The sequence below is a fragment of the Oryx dammah genome, unplaced genomic scaffold, assembly GCF_014754425.2.
Source record: "Oryx dammah isolate SB20612 unplaced genomic scaffold, SCBI_Odam_1.1 HiC_scaffold_1, whole genome shotgun sequence".
Lineage (NCBI taxonomy): Eukaryota > Metazoa > Chordata > Mammalia > Artiodactyla > Bovidae > Oryx > Oryx dammah.
In genome coordinates, this window is record NW_024070185.1 from 100,860,149 (window position 1) to 100,881,884 (window position 21,736).

Below are 21,736 nucleotides of genomic sequence, written 5' to 3' on the forward strand. Positions count from 1 at the left end.
CTTGGGGCCTCAGATACCTTCTTAAGATCGTGGATGGGAAGGTGCTTTTTAAAATGGATAATTAGATAAAGGGAATTATTATTAAGGTAGAATCTGCTTCAGAACAGAAAGAGCAGGGGAAGCTGGGGCTCAGGGAGTTGAAAGGATTTGCTGAAGCCCAAATAGCTAGGTAGAGGCAGGCCTGGGAGGCTTGTGCGTGCATGCGTGCACGCTAAGTCGCTTCAGTCGTGTCCCGGTTCTGTGCCACCCCGTGGACTGTAGCCCGCCAGGCTCCTCTGTCCATGGGATTCTCCAGGCAAGAATACTGGAGTCGGTTGCCATGCCTTCCTCCAGGGGTTCAGGCCAGGGCCAAATTTGTGGCCTTTCCACACTGACAGCGTTTCTAAGTGAGAAGGGATCCTAGTCCCTGCCCTGCCCCTCCTCTCGCTGGGTGACTGTGAGAAGACAGGGAGCAGATGGCTCTCTGAGCAGCTCCTGCCCCACCTGGCTTCTCTCTGGGGCATCTTGGGGTGAGTCCTCCCTTGCAGTGGGCTGGGGGTTCTGGCAAGTGGAAGTCTGTTACTAAGTGGTAGAATTGCCTCACCACATCCACTCAGTTCCCTGAAACCAAGAGGTGGGGCTTTCTTTCCACTCTCCTCTGATGCTTCTAGGAAGAACAACTCTGAGCACTTTGGGGCTGGCACCCTGGGAATACTAAGTTTGGGAGGTGGCCCTTGCCTGAAGGGTGGTTTCCCTGAGGGCCGGGTCAGATGGTAGGGGAGAAAAAGTGCTCAAATGCTACTCCATGAGTAGCATTTAACCATCCTAGCTCATAGCCTTGGCACTTGCTGTTCCTTCTGCCTGGAACGATTTCTCCCTAGCACTTTCATTGGCAGCTCTTTCTCATTCAGCCTTGGCTGGGTGCTGCCCCTCCAGAAAGGCTGGGTCTGTCTATTGGGCTCAGATAGGACCTCTCCCTTTCAGCCTTTCCACAGTTTATAATTACATTGTTTAATTGTTTCTTGTCTCTGCCCCCATCCTAAGGGCAAGAACTCAGCCTCTCTTATTTCCCTCTTCACCCCCAGGGGCCTAGCACAGTCCTTGACACAAAACAGGTGCTCAGTAAATATTTCTTAAACAAATGAAGTACCAATAATGAAGATAGCTGCTGTTTGTTGAAAGTGTTAGTTGCTGACTCTTAGTGACCCCATGGACTGCATCCTGCTAGGCTCCTCTGTCCATGGAATTCTCCAGGCAAGAATACTGGAGTGGGTAGCCATTCCCTTCTCCAGGGGATCCTCCGAACCCAGGGATCGAACCCAGGTCTCCTGCATTGCAGGCAGATTGCAGCTCAGATGGTAAAGAACCTGAGCCACCAGGGAAGCTGTTTGTTGAGGCCTGGGTTATTGCTTGCCCTTCTGATATCTCTGAGAGGTAGGTGACATCATGGTCTTTCCCATCTCACAGATTTCTCTGAGGCTGACAGCTAGGAAGCAACAAAGCTGAGATTCAGACCAGTCCTATCCAACTGCAAAACAAGGAAGGACTGCGTAGAATTCTACACTGTCCTTTTCTATGTTCTGAGCCATCCAGCTCACACCCTTAGCTCCCTGGATGAGTTCATCAAATCGCAGCCCTCTGCGGTTATAATCAAATTCCAGCGGAGACAGAAAGAGCTCGCCACTCCCTGCGAAGAGCGTCCTGGAGAGGATGATAACGTGGGGCGTGTTGTTCCTCTCCTCCCCGCCCCCAGCACATTCTGGCTCCTTGGGGGCTGACTCCCTGGGTCCCCGCAGCTCCCTGATGCCTGTGCCAAGGCTGGCCTGGATTTGACCTCATTCCGAGAGTCTCCTGGGAGCCAGAGCTCACTGAGACCTTGACTGGCCAAGCGTGATACTAGGCCTGGATGAAAAAGGCCTTCCTAGAAGGGGTTTCGGGTCTAGTTGGGGAGATGAGATTGCAGCACTTAACAAGGTTAAATAGCAAAGCGAGATTTAAATGGCAGCAGTGCCAGAAGCTTGCACTCAACTGAGCTGAACAGTCATTGATCAGACCCAGCTCATGTGTCAGGCAGCAGCAGGGCTGTTGAAGGCCATGCCACCGCTCTCCAAAGACTTTCCGGAGGGACCCAGGTCCTGTGTGGGTACCCATCTCACCCTGGTCTTGTGATTAGATGAGTGTGCTGAGGTCAGCGAGGGGTTCTCGCTCCACAGAACATAAGAGGGGCAGAGACCTCGGCCCTCTGGGTCCCCCACACGCTCCCCCAGCAGTCGCCTTCTGCCTCCTGTCCCCGGGGGTGACCTCACCACAGCAGTCTGCGGCTCTCCACAGGACTCCACTGTGTTGGGAACCACTGCCTCCCTCCCCCTAGCCCGTGGGCACAGGGCTTGCCAGCTAGCCCCTGAACCAGCTCCCCTGCTGTCTGGCTGCCTCGATGTCACCGGGGATTAGTGTGTGCGTTTGTGGCTTTCAGCGCTCACTCCCCACCCTGCTGCAGCCTCACCTAATGGATGGTTAGGGTTGGGCTCGGGCCGGGAGCCCCCTGAACCAGGGAGCAGCCCTGACTGCCCCTTTCTCTGTTTCCTCTGACGTCAGAAGGCAGAGTGCTTATTCACTTTGGAAGCGCATTCGCAGGAGCAGAAGAAGAGAGTGTGCTGGTGCCTGTCGGAGAACATCGCGAAGCAGCAGCAGCTGGCGACTCCATCCCCCGACAGCAAGGTAAGGGCCTCGCCGGGGGCCGCAGCCCTGGTCCCCCACCCTGGCCAGCCCAGACCCCCGAGCCTCTGAACTGAGCTTGAGACCAGCCCGAGCTCAGCACTTGGAACTGGGCAGCAGGCTCTTGGCAAGAAGCTGAGAGCGTCTCTCTCCTTGGCGTGTGACCCCATAGACTGGATCCACTGAGCAAGTTCGAGGGCACTCGCTCAGGTAGAGTGGCAGAGCCAAACTGAGTGTGACCCATCAATTCTCGGCTCTGTTCTCTAATTCGCCTGTGGCAAGGTCTAGTTCGGGCCGGCCTCCCTGCTGCTGCCTGGCACGTGGTCCCCCCTCTAGGTCATGCCCAGGGACAGCACACTGGTGTTTAAAACTGGCCCGAGGCAGACATAATTGGCAATGGACGCTTATGGCAGAAAGAAGCCATGCTGTTTCAATGCAGGCCACAGCCAAGTGGAGGCAAGTGGAGTTTTCTGGGGACTGGGGCCCTGCCAGCTGGAGCATCAGGGAGATTAGAGATCTCCTAAAGAGATCAGCTGAAGCTGATCTGGGGACGGGCAGCTGGTCCTGTGCCTGCGGAGGGCGATGGGACCAGAGCTGGACCCACTGTCCCCCGGATGCCCGCCCCAGGCACAGTTGTATCCCCCATTTGTGAGTCCCTTCTCTTGCTGAACATGCTGGCCATTTGGGGATTTGGTCTGATTGGTTGCCAGAGGAACCAAGGTGGTTGGCCGGCCGGAATCAGGGAGAAGAAGGTAAAGGAAAGCAAGCGGCAGCTGGTCAGCTTGCAGGCCTCGAGCTGCTTCTGGCTGCATTCAGGCCGCCCTGCGCATAGCCCGGCAGGGCAGGCTGCCAAGGATGGGAGTGGGGAAAGGGACCGCACACCCCTGGCGGGGCGGTGGCGGCCGCAGCTCCTAAAATAGTGTCTGAGGATTATATAATCTCAGATTCGACAGTTACCTTGTTTTACCACTCACTGAGCGTCCCTAGGGGTCCGCTGGGGAGAACAGTTTCCTCTCCAAAGCTTTGTCATATGAAAAAAAGGTGACGGTGCGTCCACAGTTCATAGCCTGCTGCCTGGTATTCAGTAGGTGCTCAGTCAAGCACAACCCAGCTGCTCCTACTCGGCTGGCTGGTTCCCAACCTCAGCTTTTGCTACGCCACAGAGACCTGCCGAGGCTGTGGGCTGCCTGGCCCCCTTGATCTGGGGTGGGTCACAATCAGAAAACAGGCCACTTCCTCCTCACCAGGGCGGCCGCCGGGATGGTGCACTTGTGTTCCTCAGTTTCCTTGCGTTTTAGGGTTAGCTCCTCCTGGTCTGCGGGAAAAGTTCTCAACTTCTGTGTCTGCTGGCTCTGGAGTAGGTTGGCAACAGCCTTCTCAGCATCTTGAGGAGTCTCTCCATCTTCGGTTGGGGAGTCAGGGGACAGTTTGAGCAACTGAAGGCAGGCTGGGTTGAGAGTGGGTCGCTGCAGGGTTGGCTGATTGACCCTGGATTTGGGGCCTGGCTTCAGGGCTGCACCAGGATATATGGGCATCTTGGGCAGGCAACAGCTGGACGTGACTTGAGATTAAAGCTCTTTTAAATGTGTGCTAAATGAGAAACTCTGTGCTGGGCTGGAGGAGGGAGAAGAAAGGAGTCTAACCACCGGGATCGCCTCAAATGGCCCCCTCACCTGAGAGCGGGCCCTGCCCAGCTGGCACACCCCACTTGGCCCACCCACCATGGGCAGCGATTAGTAAAGACCTTCAGTCAGGTAGCCCCCTTAGGGGTCTCACTGCCCGCTTTCCTCAGACGCACTCGAAGAGTCTTAACAGCTCGTTCCTTCCAGTTGCTTGCAGAGTGCTCCCTGAGAGAAGTTCCAGTAAATAGGATCTACTCCAGCCCCGCGTGGCTCCAGGAGTGTTTCAGCAAAAAAAATCACCTTAACCACCGGACCAGGTGGCTTGTCCAGCCGGCACAGGCTGTGCACCTGCGCTCAGCTCTATCAGGTCCCGGCTGCCTCGCCGGTGACCGTGAACCTCCTTGCCTGGGGCTGGGCTGCAGTCTTTTCACTAGGCTTGCCGCCACCAGGGGAGAAAGAAGAGGGAAGGCCAGGCTGAGCCTGGACTGGCTTCTTGCACTGTGCAGAGCTCTTTTGCTTGAAATCTGTTTCGAGTCCTGACTAGAGGAGCGTGACATTATTATTATTTTTTTAATGCTATTTCTTTGTTCTTTCTGGAACTGGTCTTCCTTGTATGCAGAACAGAAATTGCTGCCTAAGCCACTCCCTGTCCCCCCCAACTCCAGTGCTTTTCTGAGAAAAGACACTTTGCAAGGCAGCTCCCCGAACTCCCGTGCTGCCCCTTCTCAACCCTGTTCCTTTCAATAGTGTTTGCTGACCCTTGGAACGTGCTGTTGCTCAAACATCTCAAGGAATGCAAAAGTTCTTCCCCCATTTGCAAAACATAATAAATGTGATATGCCCTGAAGATGAAATGCTCCTGGGGAGGGACAGAGGGTACTGGAGGAAGTGGATTTAGAGAACAGTGGCGAGGTGGGTGTACCACTCCCTTCCATGTGACCTTGGGCAACAGCTTCCCGCTGGGGCCTTGGAGGTCCCATCTGCACGCTGGTTGGGTGGCTCGTCCCAGCTCCTCAAGCTTTGTGACTCCCATGAAAGCTGAGGATGCAGGGTCGTCCAGTCTCCTTTAGAGAACTTTGCCCTGGAGATTTCTGCGTCACTCGATCGCTTATGAAATGTGCCTTTAGTGGCCAGGTCTGCTCCCCTCTTGGTGGTGGGGAGGGGCGGCCATAGGCTTTCTGTGCTGTATCTGAGGGTTGCAGTGACCTGGGGGTTGCAGTGTGGGGGTCTGGGAGTCCCAGATGGCACCCGTGGACATAAGGAGACAGGCGGCATTCCGACTGGGCCCCTTCTCCACAGCTCCACTGTCTTTCTCAGGCTCTCTCCTGGCTGCCTGTGGCAAGTGGGAGGCTGCTCCCAGTGTGCCTTTGTGCTCCCTCTTTCTGTAGAAATAAGTGGCTGGCTTCCTCTCCTCTCCTAGCTCCCTTCTTCTTAGCACCCCGTTCTTACCCATCCGTACTCTTCACCCTTTCTCGCCTCATCATCTACCCTTGCAGGTAAACTACCTATCTATTCTCACCTGGGGTGACTTCTACTAAACTCCCTACCATGGGGAATGTGGCCAAGCTAATCTGGAATAACTCACAGATGGCTGTTCAGGTTCTAAGCTAATAGGGAGAGACAGATACATATTGGGTTGGTTATTCAGTCAAATATAGGAATAAATGGCCTTCCCTGGTAGCTCAGCTGGTGAAGAATCTGCCTGCAGTGTGGGAGACCCCAGTTCAATTCCTAGGTCAGGAAGTTACCCTGGAGATAGGATAGGCTACCCACTTCAGTATTCTTGGGCTTCCCTGGCGGCACAGATGGTGAAGAATTTGCCTGCTGTGTGGGAGACCTGGGTTCGATCCCTGGGTCAGGAAGACCCCCTGGAGAAGGGAATGGCTACCCACTCCAGTATTCTGGCCTGGAGAATCCCCGTGGACAGAGGAGCCTGGTGGGCGACAGTCCGTGGGGTTGCAAAGAATCGGCCATGACTGAGCGACTAAGCATAGCACAGCAGCATAGAAATAAATGCCTGCTCTGGGCCAGACTCAAGCTTAGGTCCTTTGGGGTCCTTGGAGGGGAGCTCCTGGCTGCCCATTCATTGTCCACTCAGTGAACCTATACTGAGCCCTTACCACATGCATAGCCCCAGCCAGGGCAATAGGAAGCCTCTGAGGAAAGCAGGCTTTTGCCTGAGCCACCAGGGAGGGAGAGCGTGGGGTGCAGCACGTGCTGGCTCTGTCTGTTTGGGGTGCACCCTGAGCTCGGTGCTGGGGATGCACGAAGACTGTCATGTTCTTTCCTTGGGAAATTGCAGTCCAGTGGTGATGACAGATATGCCAGCAGATGGTTCTAAAATAACCCAGTGAGTGATATGGGAGGTGTGAGTGCTTAACTGCTCTATGACCTCAGGTGAGGCACCGAGCCTCTCTGAGACTCGGGTTTTTCATGAGTACAGCGAATGGATGAACTGGGTTCTTGTGAGGGCTAAACTCATGTAACGTGCTCAGCAAAGAGGCGCACAAGAAGAACTCTCTGAATTATTATTAAAGTTATGTCTATATAGGAGATTCATCTCGTGGCCTTGTTTATTGAGGCTGAAGGCTGCCACTTTGACCACATGTGACGACCGTTCCATGTCAGTTCCCGGTAGCCACCTGCCATATTCCTGGGACCAGGCAGGGAAACTGAGGCCTCCTGGGTCTGGTCTGGCTGTAAGACTTCTCCTAGCTGTGACACCAAGGTGCATGCCACATGTCATCTCCACTGCAGCACCCAGAGATGGGGCCTTGGAGATGCCAGGGTCCGTGTGAGCGCTGTAGGAAGGAGCAGGGGCAGGTCTTGGAGTCAGGCAGCCCTGGCCTAAGTCGACAGCGAAGCTAACTCCAGTTCTGTCTGGTTCCACAGAAACTCCACCCTTATGGCTCTCTCCAGCAGGAGATGGGGCCGGCCAACTCAACCAATGCTACCCAGGATAGAAGCTTTACCTCATCAGGACAGACTCTGATTGGCTGAGCAAACCCAAGGGCGGGACTCTGCTTCTGGCAACTTAACCCTTTCTTGGGCATCCCCTACCACAGAGTAACCTCACCTCAACTGGACCCAAATCGGAGGACCAAGATGTTGGGCCTAGGGTCATCTGAAGGGAGTGGCCCCACGGGTTGTGTGGACTGGCATCAGAAGGACCACAGTGGTGTCAGAAGCCCTGTGGGCAGATGCAGACTGCATCCAAAAGTCCCAAGTGGAGAAGAACCAGAAGCTTATTCCCTACAGGGAAGAAGGAGGTGAAATAGCACGTGGGCTTCCGGTGGTTCCAGCACCTGCCTTGAGGGCAGGGGGAGAGGTCGGGAGAGGTCAGCGCTGATGGAGAACAACGCCAAGATGCCCGGCTGCCAGAAGATATCTCCACCGCTTCACTCATTTGTCATCTGTACTCAGGCATTCATTCCTTCACTCGTCGGATATTTGGAGGGCGTGTGCTTTATGCCAGACCCTGTGCTAGGAGCCTGAGATAACTGTGGAGGGTGAGGTGGACGTGGTCTCTGCTCTCATCTTAGTAGAGGAGTGAGCATTACGTAAAGGTTAACCCACACACACACTCGCACATGTGGTTACGAACTGAGATAATCTATGAAGGGAAAGAAAGGATTCTTTCAAGAGAGAATGTTGTGTAGATGGCTATGGGGTGGGGGAGGGGCAGGGGACAAGCCTGACTTTGAAGCCACGACCTGCAGGCCAGAAAGGAGTTAGCCAGTCAGGGACTCTGGAAGGAATGTTCCCGGCAGAGCGGAACAGCTTGTGAAGAGTGCCTGAGATAGGGTAGGGGTGCGGCGTGCTGGAGGGATGGAGGCAAGGCCGCTGGAGCTTGAGTTTAGTGAGGAGGAAAGACCACCGGGTAGGGACCAGGTGGTTCAGGGCTGTGGTGGTTCGTGTTGTACTGAGAGTTCAGGTCTGGGCACAGTGGGAAGCCATTGAAACTTTTGAGAAAGGGAGTCACAGGGTCTCGGGGACCATTTCTAGAAGATGGTAGAACCCAAGCTGGGGAGTTCCTTAAGTCCTCCAGATGAGGGGCGATGGCGACCTGTCCTGGAGGGGCGCTGGGAAGGTCATTATGTGCGTGTCCAGACCCTGGGGGTAGCGGAGGCTCGGATAAGAGTCTCCTATCCTCCACCTTTCTCACCCTCCACCATGTCTGACTTTCAGTGGATGCAAGTCAGGGCGAGGCCATCCTCACAGAGCTCCCTCCTAGTGAGGCCTGGGTAGGGACCAGGGCCAAGTACTGAGAAGGTCCCCGGGAGCTGGGAGTAGTGGGGCTTCTCCAGGCCTCAGCAGCGGTGGCCTGTGCTGTCCGTCCATCCGGTGCTGAATGGGCTGATAGGAAACTGGAATTCAGCCCCTGGAAAGGTGACTGGGTTTGCTTTCCGCGGAGCTCCCGAGACTCAGGGACCAGGGCTAAGTGTGGCTTAGCACCGCTAGGGGAGATGCGTCTGGCTGTGAGGCTGATTGGTGACCTACCAGGGGACAGCGGTGAGAGGCCAATGTGAGGCAGCTTTCACATCCTTCTGTCCAGACAAAACTCACACACAAAGGGCATGTGTAGGAGCAGGGCCTTTTGCCTAGAAAGGAGGTCAGAGAGGCTGGGCTTCAGTTTAGGGAAGTCCCCTTGAACACTCGGCGTTGTGTCCTATAAGATCCTCTCTGTGTTCTAAGAGGAGTCTTGTGCCCTGCTGAATTTGCTCAGCTGCTTTGGCTCCCTGAACCTCAAGAAGGGTGGCCCAGTAGAGAATTCTTCCCTTAGCCTTCCACAGATGGCCCTTCCTCCCAGCCTAGGAAAGATCAGACATGTGGCAGCAGTAATCTAACAGGGGATCAGCCCGCTGCCCTACCCAGCAGGGGAATAGCCAGCCAGAGTGGGATAAGCAGTGTCTATCAGCTGAGACTCCGCCTGCAGGGTTAATTCTGAGAGGCTAAACAGCTGGGTCTGCACAGACAGCAAGCTGCATCATGTTTTCATTTGATTCCCTTACAAAATGACATTAAGGGGAGAGTGAGGCCCAGGAGAATCGCTGTCTGGAAAGGCAGCCAGCTTTTCTCTTCTGGACCTAGGGACCTACCTCTGCCCACCACACAGGTGCAGAGGTTGGGAGCTCTGGTGGCAGGGCAACAGAGACACTAAATGCGGCACCTGGCCCTGGGATGGCGCTTTCCTCCGCTTGTCCCAACACGCTGCTGCTGGGGACGCAGCCGTCAGCTCCTGGAGGGCCCTGTCTTCCCGCTGACTGTGGTGCGCCACAGCGCCGTTGATGCTCTGCCTTTCAAATCGATGAGACAATTAATTTGGCTCGACGGGCTTGAGAAGATGAAATACGACCGGGTGGCCATTGCTTCTCAGCAGCCTGGTCCATCCCCAGCCGTCCAGGATGATGAATGCAGTGAAATTGCCTTCGAGAGCCATAATCACGGGAAACATGGCTGAGCCCCTCCCTCCACACAAATCACTCTAAGAAGCTCACACAATGGTCTCTTTCCTGATGGCCCAATTGTCTTGCTGTGTGTCTGGGGACCTACGAGCTGGGAGCACCGGAGCACAACCATTTATTGTTGAAAAGGCCATCTGTGCGATTTGAATACAAAGTGACTCTTTAAATTCCCCACCCCACCCCCTGCACATCCTTTGATCCCCTTTTCTTGTTTTCTTTATAGTCTCATGTTCTGGGTCTGTTGAAACTCCCAGTCTCTGCTGCCTGGGTCCTTTGGCAGTTTGGGAATTGGGACCTGTTGGAAATAATGAAGACATTTATTTATGTATGACTTTTTTTTTATTATTCTTTATTTTAAATTCTTTTTCATAAATTCTGCCACCAAAGCCTGTATTTCTCATACACAGCACCTAGAGCATTCTGCAAATTGAAGGCACAGGCAATTTCACAATGTGGGTGAGCCCCTACAGCAAGAACATGGGCATCAGAGATGTCAACTGGGATCCCCAGGCATTATCTCCCCTAGGCCTCCCAGCAGCCCTGTTTTATGGATGCAAGGGACTAAGACTCAGAGAAGTTAAGTGATTTATCCAAGGTCATACAGCTTCCCAGCTGTGGCTAGTCCTGAGGCTGAGCTAGTCCTCCAGCCAAGGCATTTCAACCTAATCCATTGCTCTTTCCAGATATAATGGTTTGCCTTTTAAGGGGTGGAAGTAAGAGAAATCAATTATTGCCTTCAGGAAGAGCCAGGAGGGAAGACAGAAGTTGTGTAGAAGATGTGGCCCCTTAAGCTCTAGATGGAATCCTTGAGGACTAATAAAATGAGATGTCTTATTCTCTACACACTAGAGAATAAACTTCGAGTTCATATGGCCCAGTGGTGGTCCAGGCTGACAAGATGAATAGCGTTATACAAGATTTGAAAAATCTGTTGTGAAAGACAGGAGGAACTCCAGAAGACAGACAGCAGCATTGGGACGGTCAGGTTACCCCCTTTTTCAGTCTGGCATTCAAGAGGACCAGCAACAGTCTTGGGGTACCTGGTCTTGATAGAACAGTGGCTGAAGGCAGAAAGGGATAGGTTCAGCCCTTTGACCTCTGCCTGGTTAAGGATGAGGTGAGAGCCTGCTCCAGGTTTTGGGCCCAGATTTTGCTAGTTGACTGATTCCAAATCTCAACACTAAGTACGTGTGTGTGCGCTCAGCCGCTTCAGTCATGTCTGACTCTTTGCAACCCTGTGGACTGTAGTTCCACCAGGCTCCTCTGTCCATGGGATTCTCCCGGCAAGAATACTGGAGTGGGTTGCTGTACGCTCCTCCTAGGGGATCTTCCCAACCCAGGGATCAAACCCTCGTCTCCTGCATTGCAGGAGGGTTCTTTCCTGCCGAGCCACCAGGGAAGCCCCAATACTAAGTAACTGGGTGTCAAATGGACTAGATTTCAGATATTCTCCACGCCCCACCCCCCAGCTCCCACTCCCACCAAAATTGTTTTCCAGTCTCTCCAGCTTTCCTGTCTCCCCTTGTTGCGGCCCATCTGGCTGTAGAAAGATCATCCTCTTGCCCACCTTCCTCTTGGCCTCAGCTATCTTGCTATCTTTTTTTGTTGTTATTCTTAAAGATGATTGCACAACCTTGCCCTCTGTCTTGACCTTATCTTTCTTCAAGCCTTTTTCTGAATAGGGCCACCATCCTCCAAATTGTTCCCAGATCCTCAGTTTAAGGGTAGAATAATAACAGTAAGTACTTTATAAGTGAGCGCTTAAGACTGTGAGCCTGGAGCAATGCCAAACTCTTCACCTACATATTCTCTCTTAATCCTCACTACAGCCTCTTGACGTTCTTTATCATCTTTACACATTTACTCTCACTATACCCAGTTGGTAGATAAGGATGCTGAGTCTTTGAGGAGAAATTTGCCCAAGGTCACACAGCCAGCGGGTGGCTAGGGTTGGAACCAGGGGGGCCCAGCCCCAGTCATTGACTCTGGATGGCTCTGTTCTACTACTTTCCAGCAACCACAGACCATCAAAGCTGGGGAGGCTGAGCAGTTCAACTCCCTGCTTCAGGACCATCCTGTGAGGCCATGGTCCCACCCCGGCTCTCTCCCTGGTTGCTCTGCCCTCCTGCTTTGAGCCCACAGCCCGGTCATTTTGAATTATTCCCCTTCTCTAAATTCCCCATGCATGTTCCGCTTCAGGCTGTTTCTCCTGCCTGATGTTGCCTGCCCTCCTCTGCTGTTCCGGCCACATATGGTCCTCAGGCTTCAGGGCTCCCTGGCTTGCCTCAGAAGTCCCTGCTTCCCCGTCTGTGCTCCATAGTATTTTGTTCATCTTTAGCACAGTGTGTCAAACAGCTGTGTCTCACCTGCAAGACCATGGGCTTCTTGGGAGCCAGACATCCACACCCACCCTTCTCCGAGGCAGGGTCCCAGCCTCTCTTACGGCCTCTCCCTTGTCACCCTCACTGCGCTCCTCTCCCCTCCTTCTAGAGGTCAGCAATTCGTGGGCTCTGCATATTTTGAGATATTTTAATAACATCTGACTATCATAAGTATTCTCATAAAATTGAGATATTAATGTTGCCTTAATCTTCCAAAGGCCCAATGGTGTGTGTGTTTCTGTGTGGTGCTTGCATTTGGTTGACAAACCATCTATTTTTATACTTATAAATTAGCTCTCTGTGTGGGGTTAAGTTATTTAAATAAACTTGCATATGGTCTGTAGTGGGGGTCATGGTTTATTTATTTCTGACTCTGTTAAGCCTGATCCTTGGTAGGTACTCACTAGATGCTGTAGAATTGGATTACGGTTCAAGCCTGTCATATTCTAGAATCTAGATGAGGAAACTGAGGCTCAAACAGGGGCAGTGACCTGGCCAGGTTCGTGGGACAAGGTAGTGGCAGGCAGAGCTAGGACTTAACTCAGGTCTGCTGACTTTCTTGGCTCAAAGCGTTTTCCATTGCACTTCAGTTTTGTAAGACCAGAGCCTGGATCCCCACTTGGTCTTAAGCAATCTAGTCTGGCCAGATTCACTTCAGGGTTGTGAATGCCTTGTATCCATACTGACTCATCAGGGAAGGAGACCTGATGGGAACCGCTCCTATGGTTTTCTCTCCTGGGTTTGTGGAGCCCCCCTCTCACTGAGCTTGCCCTCAGAGAAAACCAGAGTAGGATTCTGAAGATCTTGGTTCAAATCCTGATTTTGCTTGTAACTCGCTGTGTGACTTTGGGCAAATTACTTCACCCCTCTGATCATTTGTTTCTTTACCAAGAGAAACGAGGGTATTGAATTTAGGTGATCTCCAGGAATCATCTCCAAAGCCCCAGGGCTTTTTTAACAAGAGGTTAAAAGAAAAAAGGAATCAGACATTTTGGGCTTCATATTGAAACAAGTGTGTGTGAATATATGCAAGTGTTGTTTAGCTGCTAAGTCTTGTCCAACTCTTTTGCAACCCCATAGACTGTAACCTGCCAGGCTCCTCTGTCCATGGGATTCTCCATGTAAGAATACTGGAGTGATGCCATATCCTTCTCCAGGGGATCTTCCTGACCCACTTGGCAGGTGGATTCTTTACCGCTGAGCCACCTGAATGCCCATATGCAAGTGTTGTACATGGTTAATATTCATCATGTACTGGAGTCAAATAAATATATCAGTGGATCTTATACAGGGAGAGGTCCTCATCTCAAAACTCAAATTATAAGCACAGCCCTGCTTCCTCCCAACCAAAGGTACCTCCTTCCTGGCTTACTCCCAGGAAGACAGCACAATAGCTTTCAAGCCCAGAATATTCTCCCATTCCTTCTTTTTTCCTGCTCACTGGACTCTTGTTTTAATTTCATGTATATAAGGATACATATGTTCTTTAATCTCTCTAACTCCTGGTCGATGGCATGCAGCTAACTTTCAGTGAAAGTTGTAGGAGTCGGTGTGCAATGCCCGCAGTTTCTAGCATGGTCAGAAGTCTCCTTTAGACTTCCCCAGAAGTTGCCACTAACTCACTGCCTTTAATATGTACCTTCTTTTGCTCCTTTTGGAGAAGGAAATGGCAACCCACTCCAGTATTCTTGCCGGAGAATCCCATGGATGGAGGAGCCTGGTGGGCTACAGTCCACAGGGTCGCAAAGAGTCGGACACGACTGAGCGACTTCACTTTCACTTTCTTTTGCTCAAACACTACTTAGGGTAAATTCCCTCAGTGTCTTTTAAATGTTAGTGGTTTTCCATTTTGGTTAAATTCTATCACAGTATAAGTTTCTGCTATTTCTCCTTGTGGGAGAACATTAAGGGTTCAGTAGGCTAGCATAGGAAGCTGACCACCATTTATAACACAATTTTCAATGGGAAAATGCTTTCTGAGACCCACTGTCAACTCTCAGATAAACTTTATGATATACAGCTCCACACACACCCAACAATAGAGAATGCAGTATTTATTTCATGAATGACTAGAATTTTGATAGACGTACAGAATCTTTTGAGCGTGGAACCGAAAAGGCTACCTACCCTCTCCCCCAGTGGGGTTCATCGATTAACAAGCTGATTTGTAGAAACCAAGACAAGAGAGGGGTAAGAACTCCCGGCCAGCGTCGTGCAGTTGGTGCTAGAACTAGAACCCTCCCCCCAGCACTCCTCTTTGGGGACTTTCAGGAGCCTGACAGGTTGGGGACAGGGAGGGGCACAAATTGTCTTAGAGATGCTCTTCATGTCACTCAGCTGTGTCGTCTTAGGAAAAGTAAGTCACCGCTTTGGGCTGTAATGGAAATAGATGTGGCCTGGCTAATGGCTTGGGGAGAGGTTGTCTGTAAATTCCCCCTTTCCCCCCGCAACCCCGAGTTCTGACTGGAGTGGAATGAATGGGGCAGCTGTGTTTTACCTGGAGCTCTGGGCAGGATGGTGCTGGCGGAGATGTTCCCTGTTCTAAAAATAGCAGTGGGAACGGAGTTGAGGGGAAGGGGAGGGGGCTCCTTCGGGACCTGGGTGGGACGCCTCACCCCCTTCCTCTTCCTGCTGGGCCCCCTGCGAGGAAGCGCACCACGGATTCAAAGCATTTAGACCTGGGAGGGTCCTGGGGCCATCAGATCTCACAGCCCCTCCTCACGCAGAAGAGGCCCGGAAGTGGGGAAAGGACTGGCCCGCTGTCCGGGGTCCAGGGAGACGGTCACAAATGGCAAGCTGTTTTCCTGCTGCATTTACCAGGGTGGCAGCAGGCCAGGCAAGGCTTTCTCTCCCTGCCTTTGGGAGCGCGCAGGGCCTGGGAACTCCTGGGGCCGGATGTGGTCAGGCTTCCTGATTGTCGCCCAGCAGGCGAGGAGTCCCCAGTTGGTCTGCCCTGAGCCCTGACCTCAGCCAGCTGGCCCGCCAGCGCCACGCCCTCCCTGTGCTGTGTGCTGTGGTCCCCGCCCTTGCTGACCTGTCCTTGTGTCGCCCCCTAGGCTGTCTGCAGGGAGGGAGGGCCTGCATAGAGCCAGCTGGCAGGACAGAGGGCCTGGTCGCTTGGGACCTTCCTTTGCCCACCCCAGGAACCTACAGGAGCAGCTAAGGTGAAGGCAGGGTCTGACTGAGGCGTGGGCAGACCAGGGTTCAGATCCCAGCTCTGCTTCTCACCAGCTGTGGGATTACTGGCAGGTCACCCAGCCTCTGTCAAATGAGAGGACATCTCTCTCTCACTGGTTCTACTGAGGACTAAGGGGAATGGTCTGTGCAAAGTGCCTGGAGTGTAATAGGTATGTTCAGCCATCCATACCTGTGGGTTCTGCTTCCATAGACTTAACCAACCCCAGATAGAAAAAAAAAAAACAAATCCAGAAAAAATTTCCAAAAAGCAAAAGTTGAATTTGCTGAGCTGGCAACTATTTACATAGTATGTGTGTATGCTAAGTCACTTCAGTTGTGTCTGACTTTGTGACCCAGTGGACTGTAGCCCACCAGGGATTCTCTGTCCATGGGATTCTCCAGGCAAGAATACTTTTTTCAGTGGGTTGTCATGCTCTTCTCCAGGGAATCTTCCCGACCCAGGGATCAAACCTGCATCTCTTATGTCTCCTGCATTGGCAGGCAGGTTTGTTTGTTTGTTTGTTTTTAAATCACTAGCACCACCTGGGAAGTCCCATTTACACAATATTTCCATTGCATTTAAAATGATTTACATGGCATTTACAGGGGCTACAGTACATGGGGTCACAAAAAGTCATACACAACTGAATGAGTTTCACCTAATCACTTAGTATTTTAAATAATCTAGAGATGATTTAAAGTATATGGGAGGATATATGTAAAGTGAAAGTGAAGTCGCTTAGTCGTGTCCGACTCTTTGCGACCCCATGGACTGTAGCCTACCAGGCTCCTCTGTCCATGAGGTTTTCCAGGCAATAGTACTGGAGTGGATTGCCATTTCCTTCTCCAGCGGATCTTCCTGACCCAGGGATGGAACCCAGGTCTCCCGCATTGTAGACAGATGCTTTACCGTCTGAGCCACCAGGATATGTGTAGGTTCTATGCAAATATGTGTAGGTTCTATGCAAATATGTGTAGGTTCTATGCCATTTTGTATAAGGGACTTGCCTTCCTGGATTTTGGTATCAGCTGGGGTTCCATGGATACTGAGGGACAACTGTACTTGGTAACGGTAGCTGTTGTTGCTAGATCAAGTGTAAATGTGTGCTTGACTCTGCAACCCCCTTCCTTGGGTCCTTCATCCATGGGGGCATGGCAAGTGTGGGGATTTTTTGTTAAATGCAGTTGACTTTTGTTGTATTGTTACTAAAGTAATTCATGTTTACTATGAAGAAAATATTTAATACAGTTGAACAAGGAGAAGAAAATGAAGTTCACCCTTAATCCCAACACCCAGAGATAAACACTGTTAACATTTTAGAGTGTATGTATCCTGTCGGGCATTTGTTTACACACACATATATCTTATTTGCAAATTAGCATGGCTAGTGCACACAATTTTCTGACTTGTTTTTTTGCCATTTAGCAGTGTAACATCAATAAATGTTCTTCTACAACATCATTTTTAGTGCCTACAGAGTATTTCATTGTGTAGATGAAACAGGTTTTGTTTTTTAAAAATCTCCATTAGATCTACATAGTTTAGCTTGTTGCCAGTAGGTGATGGACGGGGAGGCCTGGCGTGCTGCAATTCATGGGGTCACAAAGACTTGGACACGACTGAACCACTGAACTGAACTGATTATTTCATTATTATAAAAACCTGAGATAAAAATCTGTAGATTTAGCTCAGTATTCAGTGTACGTCTCTGACCCCCTACAAATACTTGTTGATGAATGAACGTTTTGTTAGAATTAACTCCTGGTAGTAGAATTTCCAGGAGACAGGATATATATCTGTAAAGAAGGTTCTTGATACCTATTGCCAAATGATTCTCCAGAATGAATGATTTATAATCCCACTTCAGATCGACTCTCCAGAATGAATGATTTATAATCTCACTTCAGATTGAGCAATGAATCCTGCTTAACCCTAGACTGTTCTTTTTTAACATGGATATTCTAGCTTCCTGGGAAACCCAAGCAAATTGAGATAGTCTGGGTAGGAGCCCATTCTCCCCACACACTCACCAACAATGTGCCTTGTTACATTTCTTAGCATGTTCCTTTGTTTGATTACTAGAGATGTTGAATATTTATATGCCTTTTTAGTTATTTACACTGCCTCTTTTGTGAGTGGCTTGTTCAAATCTTTTGCCCATTTTTCTGTTGGGCTGTTTATAGTTTATTAACTCACAAGAGCTCTTTATATAAGGAGGATATTTGTATGTCATCCTTTTATTTTTTATTATTTTAAAACTATAGATCTTTCTGCTTTATAGGTAGTCATGTCTGTAAACTGCTTTGTACCAGCTTTATTGAGGTATTATTTACATATCATACAATTCATCCATTTGAAGTATACAACTCTATGGTCTTTTTGGATAGTCACAGACTGGAGCAACCACCACCACAGTCAACTTTAGGACATTTTCATTATTTCCAAAAGAAACCATATCCTTTGGTTGTCACCCAGCCATTCCTCCATCTCCCCCATCCCTATGCAACTGCCCACCTGCTTTCTGTCTCTGAGGTTGCACAGAGTTGGACACGCCGAAAGCGACTTAGCAGCAGCAGCAGCAGATTCATTTTGGACATTTCCTACAAATGGGATCATGTAATATTAGGTCTTTTGTGACTGGCGTTCTTCATGTAGCATGAGGTTTTCAAGGTTTACCCCTGTTGTAGCGTGTATCAGGACTTTACTCCTCTTAATGACGGAATAACATTCTGTTATACGGCTATACCACGTTTTGTTTACTCAGTCGTCTGTTGATGAACAGTTGGATTATTTCCGCCTTTGGGCTATCATGAATAATGCTGCCGTAAGTGGTTGTGTAGAAGGTTTTGTGTGGATGTGTATTTTCATTTATTTCACCTGTGTGCCTTGGCGTGGAGTCCCTGGATCAGATGGTGACTCTGTGTTTAACTCTGAGGAACTGCTAGACTTTTCTGAAGTGGCTTCATGATTTTCCCTTCCCACCATCAGCATAGAAGGATTTCTCCACATCTTTTCTAACATTTCTTATTTTCCTGTTTTTTAAATCATAGCCATCCTAGTGGGTGTGAAATTGTACCTCATAGTGGTTTTGAATTGTGTTTTTCTGATGACTAATATCATATACATAAATTAAAAAAATTTTTTTGCCTTTAGTTCTGTGGTATCCATCTCAGGCTCAGGATTATACAACATTCACTTCCCCCCACATTTGAAATTTATGGTTTATTTTTCAACTTTTAGCACTTAGTCTACTTGGAATTTACTTTGGTATATAGTATGAGCAAGAACATTTTTCATTTTTTCCAAGCAGTGGTTTGCTGCAATGCTTGTATATTATGTTAGAATAAGTATCCTCTCATAGCTCTTCTTTAAAAAATCCTTTTGTCACATATTTATCCTTTCAAATGAAATTCAGTGTAATTTTGTTCAGTCCCCACCTCCTCCCTGTGTCTCCCCCAAAATCTCCTTGAGATTATATTGTAATTATATTTTAAAATACACATCAAATTTAGGAGTAAAATAAACACACATTAAATACACATATACATATATTAAAATATATTTTAAAATATTAAAATAGATAAAATAGATAGCCAGCAAGGACCTACTAGATAACGCCTTACTTAATATCTTATAATAACCTAAAATGGAAAGAGTCTAAAAAAGCATATATATACATATACATACACTCACACATATAAAACTGAATCATTTTGCTGTACATCTCAAACTAGCACACCATTTAAATCAATTCTATTTTAATAAAAAAATTTAAAAAGTCACATCAGGAAAATTAAATATCAAAAAGGAGGGTATTGAAGTCTGTAAAATACTATTTTCCCATCCAAGAAGCAGATTACGGCTCTTTGTTTATGCAAATCTTCTTTTAAAGTTTCAAAAGAAAAGTTTTGGGAAAAAAAAATTTCCATGTTGGTTTTGTACATTTGTCATTAAACTTATTTGATGAAATTGAAATTATGTATTTATTTATATATTACAAATGGGAATGTTTATATATGTTCCCTGATGATATACTTGTATAATACTTAGTACAGATAAATCCTAAACATTATTGAGCTGAGAAAAATAAAGAACATCTCCCAATTGATAGCTACTGCTACAAGTTTGCTGTGTTCCTCCAAATATTTTTCATACACATATGTAGACATATGCTATTTTATTTTTACTAGATGGTATCATACAAAAGTTTCTGTAACTCATTTTTTAAAGCTTAATGTGTGTACATGCTAAATGGCTTCCATTGTGTCCAACTCTTTTGCGACCCCATGGACTGTAGCCTGCCAGGCTCCTCCGTCCATGGGATTCTCCGGCAAGAATACTGGAGTGGGGTGCCATATCCTCCTCCAGGGGATCTTCTCCACCCAGGGATCGAACCCAAGTCTCACTGTGTCTCCTGCATTAGCAGGCGGGTTCTTTACCACTAGCACCACCTGGGAAGCATAAATCTTTCACATCAGTATTAGAGGTCTCCTTTCTTTTTTGTAGCCAATAGACCATAATTTATTTAATTGCTCCCATATTGATGTGTGATCAGGCTGTTTCCGATGCTTTGACATTATGAGCGTTGCTGCAGTAAATAGTCTGAGAATGTCCCGTTCGTTACATCTTACTGCACTTTTCTGTAGGGTAGAGAAAACGCACTCCCAGAGTGCTCTACAAATGCCTTTCTTCTGTTTAAATGTGTGATCTCCCCACCATTATTGTTGTTATTCCCACTGAGCAACTAACACCTTCACTTTCATAGATGAGAAAACAAAGAAACAGGGAGGTTAAGTACATCCGTAGTACAGTTTACCTAATAGTGAGTGACAGTGACTGTTTTCCTACACCCAACGTAATGCTGGATGTCACTGCTTTTTAATTCTTTGTTGGTATGAGAAGGGAAAATTTATATTTTATTTTGTATGCTAAGTCGCTTCAGTCGTATCTGACTCTTTGCAACCCCTTGGACTATAGCGCACCAGGCTCCTCTGTCCATGGGGATTCTCCAGGCGAGAATACTGGAGTGGGTTGCCATGCCCTCCTCCAGGGGATCTTCCCCAACCCACTGATCGAACCCACACCTCTTATGTCTCCTACATTGGCAGGCGGATCCTTTACCACTACTTCCATTTTAATTTGCAATTATTTGATTATTAGTGAGGTTGGGCTTCTCTTTATATTTATTTGTCTTTCATATTTCTTCTTCTTTGGCCCATCAGTTAATATAATTTGCCCAGTTTTCTACTGGGGCAGTTGTTTTATTTATGATATTAGAATATTAACCATGTGCTTATTATGTAGGTTACAAATATTTTTCCAGTTTATCATTTGTCTTTTAACTTTATTTAAACTCTTTTTTGTCATTCAGAAGTTAACATTTTTAAATAATCAAGTATTTTTGTAGTCAACTCTGTTTTTTGATCATAGGGGGCTGTGCTTGCTGAGGCCTTTCCTCTCCAAAATAATAACGAATATTCTCCTATATCTTTTTCAAGTACTTTTAACCTTTTACGTTTCACCTTCATATTTTAATTCATTTGCACTTAATCTAGTACATGGTGTCAGATGGAACTCTTATTAATTTTTTTTCCCCAAGAGTTGACCAGTTTTTTCAAACCTATTTTTTAAGTTATTCTTCCTTTACTCACTTATCATAGACCAAATGTCCACACATTAGTGGGTGGATTTCTAAATTCTTGTTTCCCTCATTAATCCATCTATTCCTACAACAGATTGAAACTTCATCACTGTGGCTTCATAATATGTTTTAGTAGTATTAAATATCCCAAGGCTAACAGCTCACTGGGCTTTCCTGGTGACTCAGGTGGTAAAGAATCTGCCTGCAATGCAGGAAGTCGTCGTGAAGTCACTCAGTCGTGTCCGACTCTTTGTGACCCCATGGACTGGAGCCCACCAGGCTCCTCCATCCATGGAATTTTCTAGGCAAGAGTACTGGAGTGGGTTGCCATTTCCAGGTTCAATTCCTGGGTCAGGAAGATCCCCTGGGGAAGGGAATGGCTACCCACTCCAGTATTTTTGCCTGGAGAATTCCATGGACAGAAGAGCCTGGAAGGCTTCAGTCCATGGGGCTGCAAAGAGTTGGACATGCCTGAGTGACTAATGCTTTCACTTTTCAACCTCTCATTATTCTTCTGTAAAATTTCCTTGGAAGTTATATGTTGTTGCATTAGTCACTCAGGTATGACTGACTCTTTGTGACCCCACGGACTGAGCATGCCAGACTCCTTGGGTAATTTTACCCAAATCTTTTTCACAAACATGTTTTACTATCAAGAATGACATCAGATTTACCAGAGTGTGCCCGCCGGTCCTACAACGCATGTCAGCTGGCACGTCAGCTGACCCATACTTCTCTTTGCTTTTCTTCTCCAG

The 21,736-nt window shown here is 48.6% G+C and overlaps 1 protein-coding gene across 8 annotated transcripts in view; it reads left to right on the forward strand.

Annotated features, from left to right (window-relative positions):
• The window catches only part of RGS3 (regulator of G protein signaling 3), a 135,648-nt gene that overhangs the window by 70,102 nt on the left and 43,810 nt on the right, over positions 1-21,736 (forward strand). For 6 of the 8 annotated variants that reach the window (XR_005721004.1, XR_005721007.1, XR_005721009.1 and 3 more), the window contains one exon: positions 2,575-2,697. Coding sequence is in view for 5 of the 8 variants with exons in the window: in XM_040239729.1 (XP_040095663.1) it covers positions 2,575-2,697 (123 nt within the window). In the remaining 3 variants the exon portion in view is untranslated. Of the gene's footprint in view, positions 1-2,574; positions 2,698-7,208; positions 10,113-21,736 lie in introns of those variants that run through there. The other 2 variants (XM_040239762.1, XM_040239781.1) reach the window with 1 other exon arrangement.